Source organism: Ostrinia furnacalis, unplaced genomic scaffold, assembly GCF_004193835.3.
Source record: "Ostrinia furnacalis isolate ACB-3 unplaced genomic scaffold, ASM419383v2 OfSCF3909, whole genome shotgun sequence".
NCBI classification, from domain to species: domain Eukaryota; kingdom Metazoa; phylum Arthropoda; class Insecta; order Lepidoptera; family Crambidae; genus Ostrinia; species Ostrinia furnacalis.
Genome location: NW_021134148.1, coordinates 233,126 through 254,087, shown reverse-complemented (window position 1 = coordinate 254,087; position 20,962 = coordinate 233,126). Strand labels below are relative to the sequence as shown.

At 37.6% G+C, this 20,962-nt stretch overlaps 1 protein-coding gene across 2 annotated transcripts; it reads right to left on the bottom strand.

Moving 5' to 3' along the window:
• Window positions 1-2,637: 2,637 nt before the first annotated feature.
• Window positions 2,638-20,748, bottom strand: LOC114358411 (zinc finger protein 431-like). 2 transcript variants are annotated; one of them, XM_028312380.1, is made up of 6 exons: window positions 20,443-20,731; window positions 19,880-20,000; window positions 19,327-19,530; window positions 18,067-18,181; window positions 15,804-15,949; window positions 2,638-5,487 (listed from the first exon to the last, which is right to left on the bottom strand). In XM_028312380.1, the coding sequence occupies exons 1-6, from the start codon at window positions 20,596-20,598 to the stop codon at window positions 4,442-4,444; spliced, it is 1,788 nt and encodes a 595-aa protein (XP_028168181.1). In that variant the 5' UTR covers window positions 20,599-20,731; the 3' UTR covers window positions 2,638-4,441. The 2 variants fall into 2 exon arrangements, with proteins under 2 accessions (XP_028168181.1, XP_028168180.1); XM_028312379.1 differs by lacking the exon at window positions 2,638-5,487 and adding an exon at window positions 10,458-11,974 and having other exon boundaries at window positions 20,443-20,748.
• Between the last annotated feature and the right edge of the window lie 214 nt (window positions 20,749-20,962).

Here is a 20,962-nt window from a genome sequence, read left to right as displayed (position 1 = left end):
GTTGCCTAATAAATTATTTTGTTAAATAATCTTGGTATGTATATTCATTGTATATTTATATTTCTTAATATTACAGTCACCTTGGGTATTTTATTATGAATGTGGGAGTCTGAAACGGAACGCAAGGGAGTGAGTGAGACGGAATGAATGAGGGAGGAAGTAAGAACGACGGGATTTTAAAACAGAAGACGAATAGTATTAAGACGGTTCTAAGACGTTCCTATTTTTTGTGGTTTATCCTGGAGTAAATACAAATACAGCTGATGAAATACAACCTGGGTTTCAATTCCTACATGAATATCAGGGTAACTTTCAGCAGTAAAAAATTTATGCACTACAATCTACAATGCCTGAAATTCAAAGATAGGTACCCAAGATAACTGTTATAACTTTACTGTAACTAATAATTTGATATGGAACCTCCTCCTTTTTTGAAGTCGGATAAAAAATATTTCGTCCCCTCTTCATAGAGGAATTATTTTTGTTTTCTGCCGCGAAAAGCGTTTTGTTTTTCCACCTCGTCAAAATGACATATTTTCTCCTTTTTTTTTCGATTATGATTTTGCCTAAGTTACTTCACTAGCCACTGGCCAACATGGCGATACTTATTTTAACCAATCGCGTTGAAGTAAGCCAAGCCCAAGTGATACGTGATTGGTGCTTTGGTTAGCTGTCATGGATTGACACATTTTGTTGCATTTTGTGAGACACGCTCAAAAATATTAGAGAAATTTTCAGCTGTTTTTACCAAAAATTATTTTCTAGTTCCAAAAAATGGATTTTTTACAGGAACGCGATAATACAACTGATACAGAGTCTAGTTACGGCCACTGCCGATGTTGTTTAGAAGAAGGCTACCACAAGAACATCACCAAAGCTTATCTAAGCAGTGGTGTTAAAGAAATCTACGCGGATATTTTATTAGATTGTTTCAATGTTTTTGTAAGTTTTCTTAATTTTACTACTAAATCTAAATAATAAGTTTGCTATATCTAAGGATGTATGTTTATTACTCCTTTAGGTTACTTAAAAACCACTAAACATATTTTGATGTATTTGAAAACAGCTTAGCATTTAGTTAAATTAGTTTGGGTATTAAACATAAAGAAGGGTTTCAATTAGATTTGTGTCCACGATTTCGGGGAAAGAACGAGGGGGAGTGTAGCTAAATTATGTTCCGTCCACTCATTTGCAAAAGTAATCAACAAACTTAAAAAATTAATTAAAATTATTATTTCGCAACTCCGGCGTAGGGTTTCTGATTTCTCGACTTATTTTTTTTCTCGAGTTTCGGGAATTCTCGAGGCCAAAGTCTCGAGTTTTCTCGGGTCTCGAGTCTTTTAATTAAAACTGTTGAAATCGGTTGAAATTTAATAAAAACACGGGTTTTTATTAATGTTATAATGTGTCTGGGTTATAATCAAATTCAAATTCAAATTCAAATTCAAAATTCAAAATTTCTTTATTTTCTTATAAGACACATTTACAGGGGTTGGGTGTCTCCTTTTAAGTTTAGAAAACCTGTATTAGGAGACGCCCGCTCTTTCGATCAGTTTTATATAATAAGAAAATAAATAAAATTACATGATTTTTTACTTACAAATTAATTCGTACCAAAAAGTTGTGTGAGTATGAGATATTGTGTGTGTGGGTTTGTGTGAATGTGTGCATGCGTTAGTTGTTTCTTGTGTTTGCTTGTTCCCTAATTGTGATTTATCTGTATAAGTACCTACAAACTGAACGGCTATTTCTGCGGCGAGGAGGTAGCGACCGCTTTACCGCGAAAGTAGCTGTTCAGTCTGATCATAATCAAGTTCCTTTAACCAATTTATTAAAGTCTGTTTACACTCATTAGAAGACATTGTATAAATATGTTTTAGTCTGTTTACTTTATTATATATAAATATGGATTGTACCAAGAATTGCTGTCTAGCAAATAGTGTTCTAGCTGGAGGTTGTTTTATAACAGAGTATGGATTTCGCTTTTTGAGAATATCTGGGTCTATATTATAGCTCTTGTGAACTTTGAGAACAGATTGTAGAATAAATAATTGTCTGACTGTTAGAACATTTGCATCCCTATTAGGGTTTCTGATTTCTCGACCTATTTTTTTTCTCGAGTTTCGGGAATTCTCGAGGTCAAAGTCTCGAGTTTTCTCGGGTCTCGAGTCTTTTGATTAAAATTGTTGAAATCGGTTGAAATTTGATTAAAACACAGGTTTTTTAAAATCTAATATACAAAAAAACTAAAACCCAACTACATAAAAATGAACTGAAAAGATACGAACAAGACAAAGTGTTCACAAATGCAGTCGGAGACATCAATGACTATTTTTTTTGTTGGTGATAAGTTAAGTAGTTGGTGATAAGCCGTGTGGTGACGGCAGAATAGAATACATTTGTCACCAACCCCTACTCTTCCCGCGGAGGAGGCTCATAGTCCAGCAGTGGACTGTAAAAGGCTGTTGATGATGATGATGATAAATGTTTGATGCCTCCAACTGNAATAAGGGTTAAATGTTTTAATGAAAAAAAAATATATTATTTATTATATGTATGTATAGATGTTAGAGCAAGTGTAAAAATATAAACTGTAAATATGTAAAAAATATGGTTTCACATAAATAAAACAAGTTGGAAACTTTTGGCATTTATTAATTCAAAAGTTAACTATCAACATAAGGGTCACACTTCCATGTAATTAATCTAAGGCCGGGTAGACGAGTGTAACGTGTAATGGAATGTATCGTGTAATGTAATGGAAATAGAATGGGCAGCACTTTAAATGTAATGCTCGTAGTGCCGTCCACACGTAGAATTCATGTTACATAACACATTACACCCGTCTGATCCCGGCTTAAAAATACTTGTAGAACGAACAAACAAAACTCATTTGTGTTTCTCAAAATTTACAATATAACTTTTACAATTAATTTAGGAAAATTTCTATTCTGCGATTTCATTTCTTACAACTTTTTTCATCTAACTTAGGCCACGCAACGCCGATAGGGTAAAATATTATAGTAGATGACGTCAACAAATTATAAACACCAAGGAGTCCCTTAAATTAAAAAAAAAGAAAAATAATGATAGCTTAGTTATTTTGACCCCAGTCAAGACGCGAGGCGCGGATTGGCAAATAACAATGACATAATTATATTATTTTTAACAACTGCTTGAAACTAAGCTTATCTTACAAAAGATTTCATTCATTTATTATAAACTAATCATACACAAACACACCCTATTTTCTAATTACAATAAAATTAATACAACGTTAAACCAATTTACATTTTAAATGTCCTGCATTTTGAGGCGACTTTTTATACCCCTATTAGACTAAGAGTTATTAGTGAACGCCAGACCTACGTTATAAAAGCTGAAAGTTTGTCAGCGTATGGTCCCAATATAGGTTAGAATGTTGGTGCATCATGAAAAGAGATGTAAATTTACGGAATCTGACCGGTCACGATGGTCAAAAACCATAAATGACCGGTCAAAGTGACTCAAATATTACTGTAGTCCAAGTCCCAAAGTCCCAACAAATAATTTATGGTGCTTGACTCTTGAGACAAGCTAAATTACACCATATTGTTTATGACATTGAGCATACATTTTTTTAAATACCTTCGCGAAGTAAAACTTCTGTACAAGGTACTTATTATTATTCTGTGCCTATATTGGGAGCATTATAAAGTGACGTAGGTCTGGCGTTCACTAGCTCTAAGTCTATAATATGGTGTCTGTCTTGCCGAAGCTCAGTAGTGGCGATCGCAGATGTCGCTGGATTTTATAGTGATTTTCACTTAATGATTCCATTCATTTAACATCTTCGATATTAACCAATTATCAAAATACATTATTAATGATTGTCTTTTATAAATAGGTAATTGCAATTTTCATTCAGACGGATTTTTAATCAATCTAATTTTATTGAGCATAAATTATGAATTTATGCTCAAACAAACACATTTAACTATCATGTACAGACAGAACCCAAACTCATTTGATTTTATGGAACAGTAACATTTTTTTCGATTTTCATAAACCCTCTGTAGTGTGAGACTGTTTGATTCGTTTTTTTTCGAATTATTCAAAAATATATTCACCAATTTTTGGTCGGGGAGTCATTATTGTAGTGTGCGTGTGCACTCATGGATGATTTAGCGTGTACCGATAACACTCAAACATTGGCGGAAGAATGGTGTCCGCGTCTTCGTGGATGAAACGATCTATACACGTCCTAGAATCCAATGCACCTTAGTTACTAAATTATAAGTAAATTAAACTAGAAAATCTAGAAATTCATTAAGGTCGTAACAAAATGTACATTTTGTACCACACGTAACTTCAAGTGTGAAAAGGTCCACAGTAAAAGTACAAGCTTTGCTTGGTTTGGTACTAGATGGCGCTGTATGAAATGTAACTCACACTATTAAAATTAGCTTTGGCTCACTACAACGCTATCTTCGTCCACGTACATTATCTCAGCGGCGTGCTTTTTCATATGCTTCTTCAGCTCTGTAAAAGTGACGTAATTCTTCTCGCAAAACATGCACACATGCTTGCCTTTCCCCGTGTGCCTTTGCACGTGCATTTTCAATTCGTGTCCGCTAAGAAAACATTTGTTACAATAATTGCACTTATAATTCTTCACTTTGTGGTGAACTTTCCTCAAATGGGCCATGTAGTATGGCTTCCAATCGTAAGTCTTCCCACAGAATTCGCAGGTCGACATCCGCACCCTCTCCTTGTGTTTCTCGACTATGTGCAAATGCCTTTCGTACTCAGAATGGTACGCTTCGCCACAATCCGCGCATTTGAACAACTTAGCTTCTTTATGCACCATCGCTTCGTGTTTTTTCTTGTACTTCTCCAAAGAGAACGTCTTCCCGCAATGCCCGCACGAAAACTTGCCCGTGTTGTGTATCATAATATGGTGTTTTAATCTATTTTCAGTGACAAAAGTGTCTCCACATTCCGAGCAAACATAATTGCAGTAGTGAGCGTTCATATGAGAGTCCAAATTGGCTACATTCGGGAAATCTTCGTTGCACAGCGCGCAGTAAACTATATTATGAGCGCTCAGCTTGTACGGAATCAATTTGTCATAAACCTGGTCTAGTTCAATATCGTGCAAATCCTTCAGATGCACGAACATATCGTTCCACGTCGGTATGCGGGTTTGGCAGACCGTGCAGTTGAACATTTCGATGTCTACGCGTAACATTTCGTTGAGGAACGGCGGCCTCATGATTTGGTCGAGTCTGTCAAGTCTTTCTTTCAGTCCGTGGCTGGCTGTATGGACTCTGAGTTCGCTGGGGTCCTCGAAGCTCTCACTGGCAGTGTAGCAGAACGCACAGAAGTACCTGGCGGATTTTACCTTGAAAGGAACAGCGTCGGTGAGGGACAGCACCTTCGTGATTTCTTGCACGAATTGGTAGTGTCGCTCGTTGTTCATATGCGTTGCGATCTCTTTAGGCGTTTCTGGAAAGAAAGGATTGAAAATAAATGACGGTAGTTTTCGCGATTGAAAAATCCGCCAGATGGCAATACGTAGACGCGAGGTCCAAATGCTGCATGATTGGTTATTATGTCAAAAATAATAAAAAACATTTGGACCTCGCGTCTACGTATTGCCATCTGGCGGATTTTTCAATCGCGAAAACCCTCATTGGTTTACGTTAAAAAAATTGCCAAAAGATTTTAAGAGCGTTGTAGCAAAAAGTTGGCGTTCGAATTTTAGGTTTTTATTGCTTGACGTCTCGTAGTGAGTGCGCAAACTGCATTTATCTGTACAATGAGGATCAGTACTGTTGTAGAAAATTCAATAAAACTAGTATCTACGTTAATCTTTAAGACATAAGAAAGATATATCTTTTTGAATTATCCAAATCGGACCATTACTTACGAAGATATTAAGTAATAAACATAGGCCGTTTTTGCCGCTAAAAGTCAACGTACGCAAGGCCGCGTGACGTCATTATATCCGAATCGAGCGCAGCCGGCGTACTAATGGGATGGAAAATATTTTTTTCCGGCTAAACTATCAGTTTTAGAAAAAAACTTTTAATAACATTTATTCTTCAAAATAAAGTAACCTATCGACCAGTAATTTTTAAAAATAAAAATTGTGAAAAATAAGTATTGCTATGTCCAAAAACCACATTTTCATAGGATTCGATGCAATGCGGAGACGCGGTTGGGGTGAGTGTAACTTAATGATTGTTTGTATTGAACATAATAATACATAATATGATGCTAATACCCAGTTTCTGGCCTGGGGGGGGCATCAAAGAGCTCGTAACTAAACATCGTAAGCGCCATTCAAATTATTATCTATAAGTTAATAATAAATATTTAGTTTTTGTAAATCTAAACAAGTCAGGAAATTAAAGAGGTAAATACTGATATCATTGTGATTTTATAGAATTTATTATTATAAACCACGGTCGTATAATGCTAAAAAATCAGAGGTAACTTTAAGATTTTTATCCATAGAGCAAAATTTATCTAATCGTGGTTTTAAACAGTTATCCCATTAGGTACACATGCGTTCTGTAATACAAACCCATCAAAAACAATACTAAAGTTGTCAAAAAACCAAGTCTCACTACTCAGTTGTTCTACGGTAAAAAGTTGTGAGATATGAGAGTCCAGGAAATCATTAACATTTTACATAAATATATTGACTTGGCCATCGCATGAAAACACGTGTAAATTAAATTATTTAGTGCGAAATGAAACTAAATTTTGCATGCCTGTGCAGACATGCAAAATTTCAGCTCAATGGGAAAACGGGAAGTAAGTAAATTTTAAGTTGCAAGATTTTACAACTCCAGATGTCAAAGAGAATAAAAGCTTGTAGATAGCTTTACAAAGAAAAGAAAGATTTATGAAGAAAATAAAAAGTACTGTCTACGATACATTTGTTGGGCCGTGTAACCGTGTTGCACCGTCTTACTTTAACATTGACATCAAAATTTTGGATGTCAAAAATCGTATAACATAAAACACCGGTTATTGTCAGTTAGGGTCAAGGTTGGGTGGTGCATCTCAGCCTTGGTGTATTTTAATTAAATTCAATACAAATAAGGATGACGAAAATAATCGATAAGTGATCTCACTCGAATATTTCTTATAGTAGGTATGCAAGATGTCGAACAAATGGTTACTTACTGAAACAGTGCTTCATGAGACCTAGCAAACGGCATCAGTAATATGTTTGGGAACGAACTGAATCTATTCAAGGAACCTATATTTCCAGCTTTCATACATTTAATACAGTTACAAACAAACACGAAATCAATGGTTTCTGAGAATTCTGAGTGCCTTAATGCCGTCTCCTTTATCTGTTTATTTAGTATTTATTAATTAGTATCTCTTGATGATATTGTAGCAAGTTAAACCTAAAATCATGTTTTCCGTAAATAATTTAAATAAGAATGCAATTTACGAGTTTGTTATTTGATTATTATATATTACTCAATTAAACATTTAAATTTAAAAAATTAACACTTCTAATATGGTAGGTATGGCTGGCGGCATACATTTAGTATGAAATTCGGAAACATTGAATTTTTGCATGGATCCAGTTTATTATTTAACCTATTTATTGTTATTGTTTTAAAGAGCTTATGAAGCACTTACAGGAGCAGTAGACAGTTTCTCGATATCTTGTATAATTAAAAATCAAGTGAAATCACTTATCGTTTCCACCCAACCTATACTTTTAAAAATAAACTCATTTTATACGTTCATTTGTATATAAGTATCTTACAAATACCTAACCAACAATACAAATACCTAACCAACTTAGTTGACGTTTTATAAAACTAGGAAGTTTGTAAAAAGTCACTAATTAATACTTTGATTTGCTCGTTTAAACACAGTGAATGATTCAAATAGGTACATACAGTGAATGGTTCAATTACATAAAATATCTTTATTTATTAAATTTTCAATATTATTTACGAACAGCGCTATTCATAGTAGGTACATGTAATATTTAGTTACTAATTTACTAATGATGTCAACAGATGGCGTTTGACAGCTTTGCCTTCATGAATATTTACGTACCTCAAAAATGTTTGTCAGGCGCAAGATGATTTTAACCAATGACGATAGATGGCGCTTTTCCACGTCTTATGAAAATCCCAAATACTTTACGGGACCCTATTTTTTTTCAAAATAAAATGTAGCCTATGTTACTCGTGAGTTATGTAGCTTTCGAATGGTGAAAGAATTTTTAAAATCGGTCCAGTAGTTTTTGAGCCTATCCATTATAACTAAACAAACAAACAAACAAAGTTTTCCTCTTTATAATATTAGTGTAGATGTCGATAGATGGCGTTTGACAGCTTTGCCTTCATGAATATTTACGTACCCCAAAAATGTTTGTCAGGCGCAAGATGATTTTAACCAATGACGATAGATGGCGCTTTTCCACGTCTTATGAAAATCCCAAATATTTTACGGGACCCTATTTTTTTCCAAAATAAAATGTAGCCTATGTTACTCGTGAGTTATGTAGCTTTCGAATGGTGAAAGAATTTTTAAAATCGGTCCAGTAGTTTTTGAGCCTATCCATTACAACTAAACAAACAAACAAAGTTTTCCTCTTTATAATATTAGTGTAGATATTTGTCTAAGTGTCATCGAGCGACCGCTGGTGGATTTGCCATTTACCTGACCTACCCCTTTATTATTAAACGTTTAGTATCAGATGAATAGTTACGCACCTAGGGTTGCCAGGTCCAAAATCAAAAAAGCCGGACTCTGTGCTTCATTTGGCCGGACATTTTACCCTAAAAGCCGGACATGTGACGGGGGGGGGGGGGTGCAATTAGTGTCATTAGTACTGTCATCGTATCATCGGTTGCCCAACATAACATCCTGATGCGTGCGCTTCATATTACTCTGTGGCTCACCTTTCGCCTGGCTCAGCAGGCCAAATAAAAAGCCTAACAAAAGCCGGACAGGCCGGACAAGACAATATTTGGCCAGACAGGACCGTAAAAAGCCAAACATGTCCGGCTAAAGCCGGACGCCTGGCAACCCTATACGCACCAATTTCTTTTATTCAGTCGTCAGTAATTGAACTTTCGGAAAAACATGACGAAGCGTTGTGTGACCATGCAGACGCTATTCAACTTTTATTAGTAAGGAAGAGTATATTTTATGTTGGTAGAAACACAATAGCATAGACTAGTGTTTTCACACCCTGTTAAAAAAATTATTAGTCATTAATTTTTTCCTGACCAAACAGATACCATAATAATATCTTTTATCTATTCTACCCATATTCTGTAAGTAAAATAATAAAAAGTTTGAAAAGAAAGAAATTACAAGTCCGATTTACCTAAACAAATAAATTAAAAATACTTGCGGATCAAAAGTACTCAATCATACTACAATTTACGAAAAAATCACGCGTGACGCATATACGTCAGTGGGCAGTCAACTGACATAGACCCGGCGTCTACGAGTGCCAAAGCACGACTGATTTATGCCATTTGATGCACCCGATTTTATAGTATTTTCAAATTAATTTTTCATTTGAAGATTGAAGATAGATATTTTTTCTTTTTCACACAATAATAGTACTATGTTTCTTCTTAAGTATAAAGTAGTTTATGTTGCCAAATGACTTTTAGATTATGAGATGTGACCTGTTTTCTTGCAGTAATTTTCTCGAATTTTGACTATCTTAGACATGATAAAAATGCATTTTAATGAATTAAACATCAAAATTTTCTCAATACACTTTCTTCTTCAGGGTATGCTTATTCTAATGAATACATTCTATCTTCTTACTTAGAAATAAATTTGTTGTAATATTAGTTCAAAGTTGTGCCTTCGCGAGTTACCTGGAAATCGGGCTTTCGAAATTCGCTGTTTTCGTAGGCAAAAATCCAATTTGAACGAGATTTTGTCAATAGACATTCCGTAAAAACGTATGATAATTACGATGATATAAGTCAAAAGAAGCTATAACAATAAATTATATGACTAAAATCATTTCGAAATCTGCCAAATTCTCGATTTCTGCATGAAAAATGTGACAACGCTCTTAATGCGTTTAATTACCTTGCGATAGATTATGGACCACAATACCTATTTGTTATATGACGTTCAGCCTTAGGAAATAAATTCCTTAATAATTTAACTCAACTGGAGCATTATTTTGGCTGTTATAAAAATTTAATAAAATCAAGAATACAAATAACCACTATTTATTATTTAATTTAGGTACATAATATTTCAACGCTTACTCTCTACAAATACAATAATCTTATTGTACTTAACAACAATACATCTTTTACTAATCTTACTAATATTATAAATGCGAAAGTTTAAATGTCTGGATGTTTATTACTCTTTCACGCAGAAAGTGCTGAACGGATTTTGTTGAAACTTTATTACTTACTTACTTATTTTTGTAACCCAGATTAACATATATGCTATAATTTATGCCGATCTGTGACCCTAAATTTCACGCGGGTGAAGCCGCGGGCAAAAGCTAGTTATGCATAATACATCAAAAATTATTTAGCACATAAGAGCATAATTTTTTATTGAAAAATAACTTATTACAATTACCCAATGAAGTGTTTATAAGTTAACTAACTGTTCCCGCGAATTCGTAAGCGTGAAAATAGTTTGAATAATATTTCCCGTTTTTGCAACATTTTTCTTTACAGCTCCGCCCCTATTGGCTGTAAGGCAAAAAAATATAGTTCCTGAGATTAGCGCGTTAACCAAACAAATTTTTAGCTTTATAATCTATATTCTATAAAACGGGATTTTATAAAATTCAACTCCTACGGGGGTAAAACAGTATCCACGCGTACGAAGTCGCGGATGGACGCTAGTTTAAGTACCTATAGATACCATGTCTGTCAAAACATTCACAAATCATAAATACTGTGTGTGAAAGCCATGTGGTCCCTCCACTTGTACCTCCTTGTGAACTTCCTAGGACACAATTCACACAGCAGCTTGCAATCGTCATTGTGTATCTTCAAATGCAGTTGGAAGTTCTGCCGGTGGCCAAAACTCTTCCCACAGTCCGGGCACTTGTAGTTTTTGACCCCGGTGTGTTTCACCATGTGTCTGTCTAATGTTGCTTTTCTAGAAAATACCATGCCACACTCCGGACATGTTTTCTGAGGCTGGTTGAAGTGGCAACGGGTCTTATGAAGCTTCAAGCTCATCCGAGTGTCAAATCTACGCTCACACCCATCACAAATGCATGGTCTTGCCTCGTCGGAATGAAATTCTAATTCATGATTAGCCTTTTCGTCTGCGTCTAGGAATATTTTAGAGCATTTCCAGCACTTGTGAGCTTCGTTTGAATATATGTGGACGACTCGCAGATGAGCTGCCAAGCGAGACTTGGTAGGGAATCTTTTTGGGCATATATCACACTTGAAATCCCCTATAGTGTGTTGTCTTAACTTATGCTGCCGCAACGTAGGCAGGCTTATAAAGCCTTTCCCACATTCGTCACATTCATAATTTCTGTAGTGCGCGCTCATATGCTCGCTGAGATGTTTGAAGAATTTAAACGCTGAATCGCAATGCGTACACTTGAACTCATCTTTGTCAAACTTGTACGGAATAATCACGTTTTTGATATCCGTATGTATAATTTTACCGTGTTGGATTATATGAGTGGTAAATTTTTCTAAGGAGTCAAAGTTCTTTTTGCATAGACGACATTTTAAATCTGTCACGTCGAGTTTGAGACTGAAACCGCTAGCCATTTTGAAGTGGAGTTCTTTTGATTCGTGCGCGTGGATGACGTTATGTTTTCTTAGTTCGCTGATGGTGGTATATGCTTCGTTGCAGAAATAGCAGACGAAATCTGAGCCGTGTGTCTTAAAGGGCGTAGCGGTGGAGTAGTGCAGGATAGTCCGCGCGTTGTGCCTGTGTTTCCGGCTCTCGTCCGGCTTTGGTCGGATCCGGGCATCTACAACAAAACACCCAGTTGTAGTTTCACTTGTGGAGAAGGTTGACGGCACAAGAGCGCGAGGCAGGTCGCCCATGCGCTGGACTGACCAGCTCAAAACCGCACTCAATTTTTTTTTTATCCACAGCGAGGAAGCTCTTGGCCTGTATCCCACCTGATGGTAAGTGACGATCAGGCCGAAGGTGGAAGCGAGCTTCACCCGGAATTCTCAACCACGGAGGAACTGGCTATCTTACCTCTAACTGCCGGAACACAACAATGCTGTTAGTTAACATTGTTGTTATGGCGACAGACTTAGGTAAGATGGTGGTAGCTAGCCAGGCGGACTTTGAACAAGCCCTACCACCAACCAAACCGATCAGAAAAATCTGCCCCCACTGGGAATCGAACCCGGAACCTCTGCGTCTGACGCAGGTGGTCTTACCACTAGACCACAGAGGCGGTTAACTCGATGGTCAACTCCACGAGTGCACAAGAAAGGCTGCAGTGTGGGAGGAATGGCGACGGATTGTGAGGCTTGCCACCGGACCGGGTGTGACGACCACGACCACTCTGGCAAGAGTGTACCGACGAAAAAAAAGAAGTAGTTTCACTCTTGACACGTTTTGTGTACATTTCATTTCTATGTGCTTTTAAGCTTGCAACATTTTGTAAGGTTTTTATTATTTTATTCAAAGATTTAATTTAAAATATTACTTTTCTTTACGTATTGCATTATATTATCAGTTAAAATTATTTAAATCAATTATTTCAATGAATTAATAGCACTCAAAATCGATTTACCGAGTAATTCAATTGACCGTTGAAACTTCCTGTACCGGTTTACTTAAGGCGAAACGACTCGACAGGTTGGTCATTCTGTGCGAGAGAGCGGCAGTGAACAGTCGTGTCTTCAAGCCTTGTACTTGGTAATAAAAGTGAAATAAAGTGTTGAAGTGCTATTCTGAAGACTTTTATTGGTGAAACTCTTACAATTTATTTATTTTATAGAGCACTAGCGGCCGCCCGCGGCTTCGTACGCGTGGATCCCGTTTTACCCCCTTCCCGCTTTTCTGTTGAAATTTTTCCTGAATTTTCTTTGCTATAAACCTCACGGAGCCTTTCCTTTCTAACGAATGCAAAACCGTGGAAATCGGTTCGTGCGTTCTGGAGTTATAGCGTCAGGGAGGAAAACCCGACTTATTTTTATATAGTAGATCTGTAAATTAATCGTTCGCCGTCCGCTCCGATCCCTTCCATCACCGGGGAACCAGACGCAGGTTAGCGTACCATCCCTATATTGTGACATTCCACCAGCTCGCACTAAGCGTTTTGATGACTCTTTTATACGATCGAGCTAGGCACTGGAATTCGCTGCCTGCTGCTGTCTTCGAACACTATAATCCGGGCCTTTTCAAGGCGAGAGTAAATCGGTACTTGCAGGGCAGATAAATGTACCATCCTAGACTGCATCTCACTTAACACCAGGTGCGATTGTGGTCAAATACCAGCCTTGTTAACAGTGCCGTAACTAGGGCGGTGCCAGCGGTGCCCAGGCACAGGGCGCAGACCCTGGAGGGGCGCAGAAATGACCAGACCAAGCATTATTCAAGGGCGCAGTTTTGAAAGCTCGCACCGGGCGCATAAAAGGCTAGTTACGGCACTGCTTGTTAAGCATAAAATAAACTTGTCGTGCATCAAAGAATAGACAGTCTCCTTTCCGTTGAACAGACAAACTAATGCTCATCATAGGGGTCATCCATAAAGTACGTCACACGTAAAGAGGGGGGGAGGGGGTTGACAAAGCGTGACATGGTGTGACAAGGGGTGGGAGGGGTCCTAAGTTTCGTGACATCACATTTCAATTGTTTCAAATATTTGATATAATGTTGATTTAATAAAAAAAGTACTTAATTTAAATGGAAATAAAACTAATTTCGGAACTGCTGTTAATTTAATAATTTTTCGATGTGAAATTGCAAAACANGATATAATGTTGATTTAATAAAAAAAGTACTTAATTTAAATGGAAATAAAACTAATTTCGGAACTGCTGTTAATTTAATAATTTTTCGATGTGAAATTGCAAAACATGTGACGTCACATTAGGGAGGGGGGGGGGGTCTCAGAAATGTGACCACCTGTGACAAGGACGGAGGGGGGGTCAAAAAATCATGAAATTCGTGTGACGTACTTTATGGATGGCCCCATATTACAAGCTTTGCATATTATTGGGGCAGAAAAGTTCTTGAGTGGCGACCACGGGCCGGAAGACGTACTANCCCCGATAGTACCTAGTGTAGGCAGTCTCTTTTTAATGTGAACAGCTAAGAACTGAATTCGCTGCTTGCTGCTGTTTTTCCCGAACACAATAATCCGGGCCTCTTCAAGGCGAGAGTGAATAAGCGTTTACTACCACCCTAGACTGTTCCTAATAAAAATCAAGTGAGATTGCATTCCAGAAATACCTGCTCTGTTTTGCTTAAAAAATTATATGTGAGCGGCACGGGATGGCTGCTCGTCATGCAATGAGGGCTATCGTTTTAGCGCTCACCAGTTGGCGGCACCGTAGGGTAAGGTCCTGTCACTTGCTAGTAGCGAAGACAGTGGCGCCAACTTGTGAGCGCTAAAGTGGTAGGAGGACTATCGCAATTGCACTCATCAAGATGGCGCCACTGTAGAGTAAGGTCCTGTCAATCGCCAGGGGTGCCAACTGTTAAGTATAAAAACGATAGCCCTCATTCAAATTTCGTTTCCTGACATTTATTTATTGTATTGTTACTGGTATGAAAAACAACTACGAGTAAAATAAGTATTTTGAGTTGTAAAATATGTTAAGTCTAAAACTAAATGTAGCAATAATAATTAACATAACTTTAAGAACAAGAACTTTTGCACGTCGCATGCGACAGAATATGCTGGAATTTATTAAATTAACAGTTAACACCCATCTGTAACCATGTTCTTGCAAATAAATGATTTTATTATTATTATTATGCTTACTCTATTATTTAACTAGCTTTTGCCCGCGGTTTCACCCGCGTGAAATTTTGTCACAGATCGGCATAAATTATAGCCTATTAGGGGTAACAAACAATAATAATACTGTAAAGTTTCAACAAAATCCGTTCAGTAGTTTTTGCGTGAAAGAGTAACAAACATCCAGACATCCAAACTTTCGCATATAATATTAGGATAATTATTATTAACTAGCGGCCGCCCGCGACTTCGTACGCGTGGATCCCGTTTTACCCCCTTCATCTATCTTACGCGGTTTAGATTTTTTCATACAAATGTTTTTTCCCGCTAACTCCCGTTCCCGTGGCAATTTTGCAATATCCTGTTGTAACTAAGCTTTAAGTTTACTAAGGTACCTGCATGCCAAATTTCAAGCGTCTAACTTAAGCGGTTCAGATTTTTCATACAAAAGGATTTTCCCGCTAATTTCCGTTCCCGTGGGAATTCCTAAGTATACTATAACCTGCCCAGGAGTATGAAGAATAATGTACCAAGTTTCGTTAAAATCCGTCGAGTAGTTTTTGTGTCTATAAGGAACATACAGACAGACAGACAAAAATTTTACTGATTGCATTTTTAGCATCAGTATCGATCACTAATTGACCTCTCTACAGATCTACTATATAAAAATAAGTCGGGTTTTCCTCTCTGACGCTATAACTCCAGAACGCACGAACCGATTTCCACGGTTTTGCATTCGTTGGAAAGGTCTCGGGCTCCGTGAGGTTTATAGCAAAGAAAATTCGGGAAAAGGGGGTAAAACGGGATCCACGCGTACGAAGTCGTGGGCGGCCGCTAGTTTATTATAAGTATACATAGATGATCCACTCACCAGGTTTCAGCCCGTGCTTAATGTTGTATACTCTAGCGATCAGAGTCTTCCTGGGGATGCCGTAGCGCGCCGCCACCTTGGACAGAGGCTCCGTGCTTGACATTGCTTCCTCCACGCATTGACGGAGGGTCGCCTCGGTGTACATCCTAATCAAATCAAATCAAATCAAATTTCTTTATTTGCGTAATTCCAGGCACATAAGTGGTCTTACATAGATTTGGTAGGTTTCACTGAAATTTGCTCAAACTAGGAAGCGTGCAAATATTAAAAAGANGTGTTTGATGGATTTCTCAGTTTTTTACAAGTGTCAAAAAGACATTTTAAAGACAATAGATTGCAATAGATATTTAAAAATACAATAAAAAGTAAAAAAGTCTACATCGCCATCGCCAACAAGTGATGTGCATGCGTTACGATAATTAGTGGTGTGTTTAATAGATTGTCGATAAAATAAAATACTCAAGATTAAAAAAAAAATTTTTCGGGCATTATTTTTTTACGGATTTGTGTTCAGTATCAGTAATATAGTAACCTCTGTAAATATGGCAAGAATGCAAGGTAACACCCTGTATATTATATTATATTTATTTATATAATATATATTTATTATATTTATTGTATTTATATTATATTTTATTAATAAATAATAATAATAAAGAGGAAAACTTTGTTTGTTTGATTGTTTTTTTGTTTGGTTGTAATGAATAGGCTCAAAAACTACTGGACCGTTTTTAAAAATTCTTTCACCATTCGAAAGCTACATTATCCACGAGTAACATAGGCTAAATTTTATTTTGAAAAAAAAAAAGGGTTAGTATGTAAATAACGTAGTCAACACGCGCGATGCCACGGGCGGAAAGCTAATTTCCTATAATTTGGCTATCATCATGGTAAACCAAGCAGGCTCTGGATTGGAACCCCCAAGGAAAACGCAAACGTGGTCGCCCCAAGCAAACTTGGCGGCGCACTGTAGCAGACGAGGCGAAGAAGATCGGCAAGACTTGGAGCGAGATCAAACGCGAAACTCAAGACCGAACGCGATGGAGGACTGTTGTGGACGCCCTCTGCCCCATCTAGGGGACATAGGACCATAATTCAAGTCAAAGTCATGGTAAACACTGATAAAACTCATTTATTTTTGCAAATAGGCTTTTAAAAAGCACTTTTACACGTCCCTGTACATATTAAGTATTAATCCTACCACTGCTTCGTGACAATAACTGGGCCAGTGCTGAGAAGAAGCAGCGCAAGAAACTCAGACACTATTGTCAGCCTCAGGTAATTTTTATGATTTACTAGTCCGGTCGCCGAGCAGATAGAATTTCGTCCAATGACCCCAAGCTACTAACTGTGCGACGGGCGGCCACAGCGCAACAGCAATATAATTACGCGCGAGCGAGAAGGATGGGTAGCTTGGGGTCATTGGACGAAATTCTATGTGCTCGGCGACCGGACTTTAGCTGTGTAATATTTCCCGTTTTAGCAACATTTTTTTTTAGTCCGCCATTATTTGCTGTAGGGTGATGTTAAATAGCCTAAAGCCTTCCTCGATAAATGGGCTATCCAACACAAAAATAATTTTTCAAATCGGACCAGTAGTTCCTGAGATTAGCGCGTTCAACCAAACAAAACTATACAGCTTTACAATATTCATCATCATCATCATCATCACAGCCATAGGACGTCCACTGCTGAACATAGGCCTCCCCCAATGCTTTTCATGTTTCCCGGTTGGCAGCGGCCTGCGTCCAGCGCCTTCCTACCTTTATGATGTCGTCGGTCCACCTTGTGGGTGGACGTCCCACGCTGCGCTTTCCGGTACGCGGCCTCCACTCCAGAACCTTGCTGCCCCATCGGCCGTCAGTTCTGCATACAATGTGCCCTGCCCATTGCCACTTCAGCATGCTAATCCGTCGGGCTATGTCAGCGACTTTAGTTCGTTTACGGATCTCCTCATTTCTGATTCGATCTCGTAAAGAAACGCCGAGTTACAATATTAGTTTAGTATAGAAGTATAATTATGTAAAGCCTGGTCCGTGAGCACGTAGAATTTTGTCCAATGACCCCAAGCTACCCAACCTTATCGCTCGCGCGTAATTATGTTGCTGTCGCGCTCGCACACTCACTGCGGGCGCGCGTCGCACAGTCGCGAGAGCAATATAATTACGTGCGAGCGATAAGGATGGGTAGCTTGGGGTCATTGGACAGAATTCTATGTGCTCACGGACCAGGCTTTAGATATTATTGTGACGTCGTTGCATACCTGTAGTTCCGCTTTCTGCCACTTTGCGGCGCTTGTTTGATGCTCACTGCTTTTGCTTTCTTAGACGATTTAGCGGCAGCTGCTTTGCGTTTTTTTTTCTCCTTCTTTTGGTGTTCTATAACAAAAGATCATTGGTAACATAAATTCTGTTTGGCCCAAAGATTAGGAAGAGATTTTTTAATGATCAGGCTAAAAAATAAATAAATAAATCTTTGGACAATTTCACACAGCGCCAGCTAGCCCCAAAGTAAGCAACTTAATGCTTGTGTTATGGGTGCTAGCTTAACGGATATACTACTTAAATCCTTTTTTATTCATTTTTTTTATTTTTAAATACATAAATATTATACATAGTCACACCCAGACCCGTCACAGAAATTAAAATTCATCATTTCAATTTCTGCCCGGCCGGGAATCGAACCCGGGACCTCTCGGCATAGTAGTCCGTTCTGAACCACTACACCAAACGGCCGACTAAAAGAAAGAAATAATTTTCTTTTTATTTAATAATCCTTATTAAGACAACAACATCAGTACATGTTGTGGTCGACTGTGTGACGGGCGGCCGCAGTGGGTGTGCGAGCGCGACAGCAATAAGGATGGGTAGCTTGGGGTCAAAGATTGGGGGCTAAAGACATTTGCGCGCATAGACAGACACTTGCGCGAAAAGACATGAGCGCGAATGGACGTTTGCGCGAAAAGACACGAAGGTGGACCGACGACCTCCTAAAGGTAGCGGGAAGGCGCTGTATGCAGGCCGCCATCAACCGGCCAATGTGGAAATCATTTATAATAATAATAATTTATTTATTTATTTCTCTCACAACATAAATTATGAAACATTTCTTATAATATATCCGTTAAACTATAGATTGCATTGTGAGAGCTGGTGCCTATTGTAGATTTTAAGAAAATCTGTATTACAGGTCACCAGGCCCACTCTGCGGAATCTATTTTATTAAATAGTTATACATTTAAATAATTAGAAGATTCCTAGAGGTACAGAGTGTTGAGTTCTAATTAAATAGACAGGCTAAACAAAATATAAAATAAAAAATACCATAAAAATACAATGATATGAGAGTGTGAGTGTGTGTGTGTGTGTGTGAGCGTGTGTGTGGGTGTGTATGTAGATGAGTAATTGGTGTAAGGGCGTACTATTCCAAGATATTGTCATAAAAAAAAATTGGGGCAGACCTATGTTCAGCAGTGGACGTCCTATGGCTGCAATGATGATGACGAATAATGAAGATTCCTTACCTTCTGGTACTTCATCGTCTAGATATTCAACTTCCTCATATTCAATGTCCTCATCTTCTTCTTGTTTGATTTGCACATCATCCTCTTCAATCTGCTCGAATACAATTTCATCGTTGTCTTCTTCGCCTTCCTCATGGTATGTAATGATCTCGTACTGATCCATCTCTGATAACTTTTCTTCATTTACGGATTCTGATTCGGAATCTAAAAAAAATATTAAAGAAATTAAAATCATGAGAGCGTTTACTAATGCTAAATTACAAATAAATTGACCCTTGCCAGGCGATTGCTCTTCCTTCTGAGCTACTTAAGACACTGGGTGAACCAAACGAAATTTTCAAAAGTCGCAAAGTCGCCTCGAAAGGTCGTGGGTTCGTTCCTTAATAGCATTTGACGATTTGTAAGAACTAAATCGTTACTAATATTATAAATGCGAAAGTAACTGTCGGTCTGTCTGTGTGGCTTTCACGCCTAAACCACTGAACCGATTTTAGTCTAGCTAGTGGTCTATATAAATAAAGATATTTTTGAAACAATTAGCTAGCATACAGACCTAACGCTCCGTCCATTAGCAACTTTTCACTGGCCAACACCTCCCTTTTAAAAGTGTGCGCGTCCCGTAGTCTTCCCACGCACATTTCACAAATCACCTCATTGGTCGCTGACGAATCCCACTGTGGAATAAACATTATTTTATTAATAACATGAAAAAACCTATGGGAATTACTCCCACAACCATTTGCTTGCCAGGCAACTGCTTTAACCGTAATTGAAATTTTGAAATATAATACGCTATTACGGCCAGCCATGGTAGGGCCCAAATGAAGAGAGACATGTAAAATGTCCCTTATGGTTATGGGGTACTTTTTAAATCTTTGATTAAAGCATTTTAAAATAGTGCTACTATTTTTATTAATTTTTTTCTGAGGTTATCATAGTTATAAAGTTTACAAATAGGTATGCATGATTAAAATAGAACCCAAAAGCACAAGAATGGGGTCAGATTGGGGCTTAGATTAATCTAATGATGGGGGTTATAATCCATCGTCCAATCTTCTTTGAAATTATCATTTCTGAACAGCTGTACAGAAAATTTTATAAACTTTGTTTACTTACAGTTATTGAGAACGTTTCTATGAGCATTTCACCATAGATTTCATTAGCTCCATCCCATGGATACGGAGTCCACATGTCCTTCACGTTGCCAAGTTCTAAGCAGCACCTGCATCTTCCGAAAACTTCGGTATCAGAATTTTGAACTTCTTGATCCATTTTCACAACAAAAAATGTAGCTATAGGAAAATAAAATGAAGCCAAGCCAAATGCCTCTCGTCCAAGGTGGTGATGAAATTTTTAACGGAATACCAGGTTCGATATTTAAATTACCAACAATTTATAAATAATAATACACTGACGCGCAGGGTGGGGTGATGGCCAGTGATAGACGATAGCACTGGTCAACAAAAAATCAAAATTAAAATGGTGCCGAGATTCTGTTGATAGTTTATTATTAGGTGTTTATTAGTAATAATAAAAATATTTTTCTTTTTTTTTTCCTACGTGTAGTTTTTGATCTACCCTCAGTTTTAAATTTTAGCTTTAATCGGTACTTTGGTTGCACAGTTTGTAATGTTAT